The sequence below is a fragment of the Gossypium hirsutum genome, chromosome A08 (assembly GCF_007990345.1).
Source record: "Gossypium hirsutum isolate 1008001.06 chromosome A08, Gossypium_hirsutum_v2.1, whole genome shotgun sequence".
In the NCBI taxonomy this organism is placed as follows: domain Eukaryota; kingdom Viridiplantae; phylum Streptophyta; class Magnoliopsida; order Malvales; family Malvaceae; genus Gossypium; species Gossypium hirsutum.
The window spans coordinates 15,695,145-15,704,890 of NC_053431.1; the positions used below are offsets into that span (position 1 = coordinate 15,695,145).

The window sequence follows — 9,746 nt, forward strand, 5'->3', positions numbered from 1 at the left end:
CGGTTGTTGATATTGGCTGGTAATCCATTTTACTTTTATTATTATAATTTTATATTTTTCCAAAACTGTGGCCTTTTTATAATTTATGTTATGAGAAGATTTTGTTATTTTTATGAAATCGATATTTGCTAAATTAATTTTAACAAATACGTAAGAAGCTCTAAAATTTGATTTCCTTGCAAATAATATGATATATTGACATGAAAAGAAAGACTATCTTTATTAGCATAACACTTGCATATATACTTTTATGTTAGGTAAAACAGAATAAGATATCTTAATTTATATATATACATATAAATTTAATTTTATAATTCAATGTAATTTCAAGATCAATGCTTCAACAATGAGAACATTGTTGCTATTCATCTTCACATATACATTCATGTTTGTAGGTTTTTACAAATGGCTTCAATATTGAATGAATAAAAATAACTGCAGAAAGTAATTCCTTGAGGAACGAAGCATCCAAATAACATGTAGTAATCTTTAAAATTCTTTTGAAAGTTGAAAAGCAGAAAAGTATATAAAGTAAACTTCATTAAGAAATAGAAAAAGACTACATATACCAATGCTAAGATGACACATGATAGAACATAGAAATAAAACTACACATGCAGACTACACAATACGTACAGCTCACTAGAGAGACCACTGATTTTGAGCCAACTTATTTCTTTCAATGTTAATTGAAGGAGTAATTTGTATTTAGTTTAGCAAAAAGCCTGATATGGCCTCAGCAAAGGGATCAGTCCTCCTCCTAAGTGGAGGGACATGACTTCATTGGTGGATCCCACCAGCTTTCCACCTATGAAGACCGCCGGAACCGGCGCTTTGCACCCCAACCTCATGAGGGCTCTCTCCATTTCTCGGCCTTCAGGGTCTTGGTCGATCTCATGAATCGTTGGGGTTACCCCAAGCTCTTGGAATAGAATTTTGACAGCATAACATAAGCAACATGAGCTCTTGCTGAATAGCACTACCCCTCTCTCTGTGGTCAATCTCATCACCTTGTCCATGTTGAATCCTGATATTCACAATGTAATTTGCTTAAAGAAAGTCTGTACAACGGGACGAAGAAAATGTTTAAGTTCGGAGAAGCCCGAATTCCGGCTGCACTCGATCTAATGGTGGTGGTAGATTGGAGTTTGAGAGGGTGAAGTGAGGAAGACAGAAAGGAGTCCAAAGCTTTGTAGGACTTGGGAACTTAAGCTCCCATGGTAGAGTATTTATAGGGACATCATAAACTTCTCTGTTTGAACAAGAACTCCAAAAAAACACCCTGCTTCACTTAGATGCTAAAACGAATAAAGGTGCTTAATATGATGGAGACTACTGTGCTCCCATAGCTATGGGCTCAACAAGTTGGAAGGGAAATTTTCTGCTAAAAGTGATTAACTGTAAGCAGCCTATAGCTATAGGCATCTGATTTAAACCCTTACGTCAACCTGATTTAGCAATCTACGTGTTTAGCCTACTAACCAAGTATTTTACCTTTTGTTTGTAGATTTCATGGACTTCCAATACTTTCTAATTCCAATCAAGATTTAACGAAAGTAGAAAATATTCTGAGGCTTGCTAGTCAATTAAGACCAGATTCTCACAATCGTCTCCTTTGAATCCTATTTGCAGAAAGATTGCGAATGGGATCGCGAACGTGATGGCTTTCGGTGGCTGTAGATCTTTGTATTGCGCCCCACCAACTTGTATGATTCTTCCCACATGTGAGCACACAGATAGGCATTGTCTCACTTCATGCATAGCGTTGCTGCTCTTTTCAGATAGTGCCATCCAACGAGCGAGTGAGCCTGTGAACGGCAAAGGACCGCACATGTTCCTTCGTCACGGTGGGACAGGACAGGATTCTCCATTCTTTAACTGTATGGCTTGCTGCAAAATACTATATGTAATTGGCTTTAAAGAAAGTAAGCATTGCTGAAGAGCATCCATGAGGTGGGTACAGTTTTAAATCATGAGGACCTTAACAAATGATGCATGTGGATGAGTGTCCACAAATCTAGGAACTTCAATGCATGATAAAAAAACAAGTTTTTGGCCTTTAAGATGTAGATGGGAATGAACAGAATGGATGCATAGAAAGGTCCAGTTCTTTCCTTTTGTCTCAGATAAGGCAATATACACTATAAGTTGTCAACGTGGTGGAAGTGCCAGAAAGTACGGACCCAACTAATTTGATACCAGTTTTAAAATCAATTTAACACCTTGAAAGAAAACTAATGAAAATCTGCAAAACCCTCAAGAAATTTCATCAGCTTGAGGGTGATTCTGCAGTAGTCTATTTCATAAATTTGTTCCTTCATATGTTTATGAAACATCCATGGAATTTGAAGATGCACCACTAAACATGTAGGATTATATGAAAAGTTTGCCAATTGAGTAGGCAAGTTGTGTTTCTTTTTTTCTATATCATTTCTAGAATCTGAGGCCTTTACATATATAAGGTTGTTTAAATGATCCATCTACATTAAAGGATATGGCATCTTTTGCTAAGCCTTCAAATCTTCCACGTAAGAATGCAGCTGGATCATGGCCAAACGCATTAATTGCAGGGTGGCACCAAGGCCCAAGCTCATAAAAAAGGTATCTTGATACTTTAACCCATCCTATTTATAAAAAGCATCTTAAAGAAAAAAAAATTAATTTCCTTTACTAAATTCACGTTCAATTAATTTCTTTTTGTTAATAAAAAATCAATTAAGTTTCTTTCGTAACAATTTGTATTTTTTATCACACTATCATTAAAATTGACAGACAAATCAAAAGTTGACATGTGACAACTTATAGTTTAATCTTATATTTTTTCGTAAAAATTATTAAAAATAAAAAAATTATAAATTGATATAAATATATAAAAATCATAAAAATTTATAAATATTATAAAAAATAAAATTCAAATAAATTTTTAAAAATTATAAAATTAGTAAAATATATTTTAAAATATTTAAAATTTTATAAGAACTTATATGTAACACCCAACCCGATCATCAGATTCGAGATCTGAGATGTCACATTCGTTGCCAAAGCAACTACAACTTCATTTGCATATCAAATAAACAATTACACAAGTCATTACGTTCAATACTTAATTATAATATGTTATTTAATCAAATCCAGGTTATAACCAAGCTTATGAAAGCTCTTATGAAGAACCTGCAATGACTCGATTTTCAATAGTATCGGAAAATGCAATTTCAGAACTCCATTTCTATAAATTAAGCTCGTAAATATAAAATAAGAATATTTACGGAGTTAATGTAACAATATATTGAGGAATGGTCGAGTAATTTAGTTGATAAAATACTTAATTAAAACTCAGATACTAAATTGTAAAAAGTTTAATTGCTATTGAGTTTTAATTAAGAAAAAGCTTGAGAACCTATATGGCGATTAACCAAAGGGTCAAAATGGTTATTGAATTATTTTTAAATAAGAGATAGTGGTTGATGATGACATTTCCACTAAATATGATTATTGGTTAGTGTGAGTTAATTAAGTCATGATTACATTAATTAAGTTAGATTGATTAAGCTTTAATCAATATATATATATAAATTTTATAATAACTCAATTTCAACGGTGTTGAAAAAAGCGATTTTAAAACTCCATTTTCGTACTCTGGGTCCGTAAATATTTAAATATAAATATTTACGAAGTTAGTATAAAAGTATATTAATGTTTGGTCTATCAATTTTGTCAATTAGTTGCTTAATTATGGTACATGAGCTAAATTGTAAAAGTCCAATCGCTATAGGTTTTTAATTGAACAAAGCCTTGAGGACTTAAAATACAATTAGCCAAAGGTCCAAAATGGAAATTAAACCATTTTTTAATATTGTAATATCCCATTTTTTTAGTGGCACAGGAAACGGTGGTTTCGAAACCTCTCCTATCTTTCGATGATCAAGTCAATAAATACTATTTTATAATATTTACAATTTTATTATAGAGTTAAATTAATTCATGGTCCAATTTAAATTAATTCATGGTCCAATCATTTTAAAGATTGAATAGTTAATTAAGGAAAAAAAATTAAATCATAAAAGATGTAAAATCTAACCACTATTGATTTTTATTAGTTAAAAGGTCTTAATGGTAAGAGTGAGAGGATTTATAAGGCAATTAAGCCATTATAAAGGTTTGTGGATGGTTAAGGGTTATGAATTAGTTAAATTTTATGTTTCTAATAAAGGTAAAATTATAATTAAATAAATAAAGGCATAAACAAAAGAAATAAACTTATCATCATCTTCATTAGCTTACCATCGAAAATTAGAAACAAAAAGACCACCATTGTTAAGATTTGAGGTTCGACCAACACAAAGCTATTGCATGTAAGTGATTTCTTGACCCCTTTTTAGTAAAGTTTACGTTTTTGATATCGTTGTGGCATAATCTAGCTAACTTAGGGATTATTTTGTAAATCTGTTAAAGGTTTTGAAACTTACCACTAATTATTCTTAGTTGTTCATGAGGTTAATTGATGAATTTATGAACTTGGTTGTTAAATAGGACTATTTTATAAAGGAATTTTGGTTAGTTTTGAGCTTCGGGACTAATATGAAAATAAGTTAACCTTAGCATGAAAATTTTGTCAATTTTTAGTATGTGAAGGTTGGTTGGGATGATTTTCTCATCGAATTTAAGTATTGGGGATGAAACGTGAAAATTATAATAGTTTTGTAACAACCCAATTTCGATGAAATTGGAACAGTGGTCTCGGGACCACAAATCTAAGCCGAAAAATAAAATTTATTTTTATTTTATTATTTGGTTCGTATTATGATAGACATGTCGTGTGAAAATTTTGATAAGAAAAATTTATCGATTAAGTGTTTAATAATAGGAAGGACCAAAACGCACAAAATGCAAAAGTTGGATTCTAGTAGCTAGAAGGATCAAATAGCTATGAAATTCAAAAATTAAGGTCCTTATATGGTAATTAGACCATTAAAGAAAGTATGTAGATGTTTTGGTATGACTCATCCATGGAAAAATAAAAAAGGCTAAGGACTAAATTGGAAAGATGAAAAGTTATTAAATGACAATTTAATTAAATGAAAAAGAAAACAATTTCATATCATCTTCCCCAAATATTTCCATGGAAACCCTAAGAGAGAGGAAGGAGACTTATCAAGCTTATTTGGGTAAGTAATCAAGCCCCGTTTTTAGTAATTTTTATATTTTTGAAACCGGGATAGTTTAATCTATCTATTTGGGGGATCAATTTGAGAAGTTATCAAAGTACGAAAAATGGATCATGGAAGTATATGCTGAAAATTAGAAATTTATGGTAGAAAATGAAATATTGTTGATAGATAAACAACTTTTATAAAGCGATTTTTGATGAAAGCATGATTTAGGGGCTAAAATGTAAAGTTGTAAAATTGAAGAAAAATGCTGAATTTTTATGAATATATGTGCTGTAAATTTTGTAATGGGATTTTGGTTATGCTTGGAATAAGGAGTAAATTGCACAAATTTTATTTTTCCGAGCCTGGGGACGAAATGGGAATTTATGGAAAAGTTAGGGGCAAAATGGTAATTTTACCTAGGATGTAAATTGAATCCAAATGTATATGAGATGTGTGAATTTGATGTTAAATTTACTCGTATAAATCAGAATAGATCAAATTCGGAGTTAGAACGAGGAAAATGTCGAATTAGTAGATATTTATATACGAACCTTTGTCGAGGTAAGTTCGTGTAACTAAATTGTGTTTATTTACATGCTTGCATTGATTGTGTTTATGTAAATTGTATAAATATCATAAATATGTAAATTTCATGAAAGACTGTTTGAGTAAAGTTGAGGCTAGTCCAGATCAAGCTACAAAGTCGGTGCTAGCTCTAGAAAGGGTATAAGACCAGGAACTGATGGTAGTACTGGTGTCAACCGAGATGGAACAAGAGATACATCAGTGAGATCTGAAGCTCGTGCGCCTACTAGATCTTATGTTATTCGGGCCAAAGAGGAGGCTATTGTTCCTGATGTTATTGCTGGTACATTCTCCTTATTTGATATACTTGTGCATGCACTGATTGACCCTAGGTCAACTCATCATACATTTGCACCTTATTAGTAGAGGAAAGAAACCTACCAGTAGAAGTGAAAAAAAATTATGTTCGGGTAACCAACCCATTAGACCAATGTGTAGTTGTCAATAAAATTTGTATGAATTGTCCACTAAAAATCTAGAGACGAGAGTTTCTGGCTAATATGATGTTGTTGCTATTTGATAAATCTGATATAATTCTCAGTATGGATTGGTTAAATCTTTACGATGCTGTGGTCAATTGTAAACAGAAAAGAATTTTACTATAATGTGTAGATGGTGAAATGATAAATCTAGAGGCCGACATATCTGAATGTTCAACTAACATAATATCGGCTATGTCAACCTAAGATTTGATCAAAAAATGAATGATACATATGGCTAACTTTGAAGGAATAGTACGTATAGAGAACTCTGAAGGAATGGTTCCATAGGAAATGTTTTGGCGTATTCTACATAGTCTTGAGATATGTACAGAGAAGATGGAATGCACCAAGGAATATGGCAAATTCATAGTACGAACCAAGTAGAATAGAAGAATAACTCGATCAAAAATGTTTTATAGGTATGTGTTCCACTATGAGAACAATTAAGAAACCACGAAAAGGTTGGTTGAAGAACATTAGTAATTTACTAAAGATGCTAAGGGTTAGGCAATGTCACAAAGTAAGGTATGACATCTATGATAAGAAGAGGAAAGATACTCCCCAAAGTCAAGTGGAAGAACAAAAAAAATAAGATGATAATGAAATCACTAGATGAGTTGCACTGAGACGATACAGGTAAATGGAGTTTAACTCATTAAGTTCTCACAAACTTACCTCTGTGTATTGTGTCACAAGTAAGCAAATTTAGGTCTACACCAGGAGAGACGATGCTAAGGCTATGCCAGGGGTGGCCAAACAGGCTATTATGCATATAGAACGTGTTGGTAGCACAATTGTAGTCAGTATTATCACTAAAGGATAAAACAAATGGAACATTGTAATTAAGTTATGATATTCGTTTGTAAGTACTAGTTAAAGTCTTGTACAATAGTTGTAAGTATTTACAATACATCTAGCTGTATGTCAGTTGGAACAGAATTCTTAAATAAGATATAAATGTTGAAAATTTTTATGTTTTGTTTTTGTGTAAGTCTGTAATGGAAATGTAATACTCGAGATCCAGATCTAGCGAATCAAATCAGGTTGAAGGCATTACATATGCATTGGGTATATGAATTCTACAGTATGTAGTGACATTGACAATAGTGTAATTCATAACTAAATGATATTCTCTCATTGGCATTACATGGTTGATGAAAAGTAAACACGGCCACGGGTCGTTCATCTTTGTGATGAATGACTTGATTATTATTTGATAGTAATTGAATTTTCATGAAAGAAGATATAATGGTTACCATGAGATAAAATAGGATCATATGAGGAGAACAGATTTATCCCAAAGAGATTAAGGATCAAGTTGCTTTCGTAATGGTATGTCGTTGGAGAGAGTTCAATCACGATACTATAGTAGAATGACTTCGTGACTAAATGAGTTTATAATTAATAGGAGAAAATTTGGAACTTAATTATGAGTTATTTGATCCCTAATTGCATAAGTCCAATTAATCCCTTCATTAGCTTGTTGAAACCAGAAATGAATTGCACGTTGAATCAAATGAATAAAAATGGATAGAAATGGTAAAAATGAAAAAATGGGAAACATTTGGAAATGAATATGGTTTTCACCAAAATGAAAATGACTTGAAAATGAATTTATGGTTTTCGAATTAAATGAAGTTTGAAAATGGAAAAAAATCATTTTGGTCATAGTAAATTGTTGAATGTAGAAATATTAAATATGTTTTCTCATAGAATTTTTTACAGTAAAGTCGTCATGATTTTAACGAAATTAAAATTGTGTTGAGAAAAATATTTAATTGGGAAATTAATTAATTAAAATTAATTTAAGATGTTTATCTTGGGGAATAGAAAAATAAATATCAAGTTAGATCGAATTATAAAATACTAAGTTAAAAGTCTAAAAAGTACTTATAAATAGCCCTGATATGGACCCAATATAGGAGAGGCCCAAAAGCCTCTCATGTTTAAGAGAAGGGTAACAAACCCTAATTTATTTAACTAGGGTTTCCGCCTTATCTACTCCTAATTAGGCTAGAAGTATTTTTTTTCTATTGAAATAGACTTCTACAATTCAACAAGAGTTTTACCTATTCTCCTTATAAATAGATGGCACCGGTAGGACTAAAAAATACAACTTTAAGATATTGTTACTCTGGTCGAAAATAGTGAGAATTTATTCTCTAAATATTAAATCTATTTTTTAGAATAACAATCGAGTTGGTTTCTATTGAGAAAAGATTTTGCCTTTACATTGAAAGTAAAGAAAACTATTTCTGGTTTTGTGTTTGATTTGAATCGTTCAAGCCCACACTCGAAGCATTTTGTCGTATAAGAATAATGGAGAAGGTCATTCAGTAAAGAGTTTATTGCTATAAATATCGCAAATTGGATCGATTTCTAAAATTTTTATTTTCCGCTGTGCAAGAAAACTATTTTCGAATCAGATTTTTTCTAATAGTGAAAAGCTAATTGAATCATATAAATGTTTATTGGAAGCTTGAATTAGGTACCAAATACATATTGTGACCAAAACAGGGGTCACGTATTGACACCCAATTTTCCACGTCGCAATGTCGGCCTACAATAAGTGACGTCGCGCCATTGTTATGCCTGAATTTGCGACATGACTTACTATGTTGGCGACGTCACGACGTGAGAATTACAAAGTCAGGACGTTGGTCTGAGATTTTTGAACCTTTACAATTTGGTCCTACTTAATGCTTGGGTTAACAAAAGAACTTTTGTAAGCTTGTATAAGACTCGAAAATGGTTGTATAATATAATTTGAATATGCTTGGGTTAACAGGATGTTTTCAACAATTTCAATTTACCATTCATGTCTTGTGTACCAAAATACAGGCCTTATCTCATTTGGAAAAAACATATGAATACATCATATTATGTTTCTATCATCATATCACATTCACTTTTATTACACAGTATATCACTTATCCATTTAATTTTCCCATTTCGTTCTTGGATCTATTAATTCATTTCATATCTATATTGGCCATCAGGCTCGTTTAAACGGCCCTCATGATATTTCACATGCTGTTGTTTGTCACATTACATATATATACATGATATATCAATTTTTTCACCGATATTTCACATCAACTATTCATTTAGAAAATTTATGTTTTATGATCCGTATTAACTGGACATGAACTTAAGACGAATACACAGATTATCGAACCATCGTACCAATATATCTGGCACCTAGTGCCTCATTAGAACGTCTGAAGTATAAATTGTGTTCCCTGCCTTATCGGCATAAACCGAAGTAAAGTGTCCTTCGCACCTCATCAGAACGCCTGAAGTATAATATGCACTCCGCTCCACATCGGTATAAACCAAAGTATACTCTCATACACAAATGCTATAGCATGTTAACTATGCCCAACTCTACCCAAGATAGTTAATAGGGTAACTAATGATACAAACACGCACACACATATATATATATGATCACATATCATAACTTCATATCATACTCGTTTTTACCATGCTAGTCACTATTCAATCCAAAACATTTCATCACATC

The 9,746-nt window shown here is 31.8% G+C and overlaps 1 protein-coding gene across 1 annotated transcript; it reads right to left on the reverse strand.

Moving 5' to 3' along the window:
• Positions 1–523: 523 nt before the first annotated feature.
• Positions 524–1,182, reverse strand: LOC107893619 (monothiol glutaredoxin-S11). The gene has a single exon (XM_016818690.2). It carries the CDS (start codon positions 1,017–1,019, stop codon positions 714–716), a length of 306 nt encoding a protein of 101 aa, XP_016674179.1. The 5' UTR covers positions 1,020–1,182; the 3' UTR covers positions 524–713.
• Positions 1,183–9,746: the final 8,564 nt, after the last annotated feature.

Bases quoted from the DNA above. Each gene is read 5' to 3' on its own strand.
- LOC107893619 (XM_016818690.2), bottom strand. From the start codon at position 1,019: ATGGACAAGGTGATGAGATTGACCACAGAGAGAGGGGTAGTGCTATTC.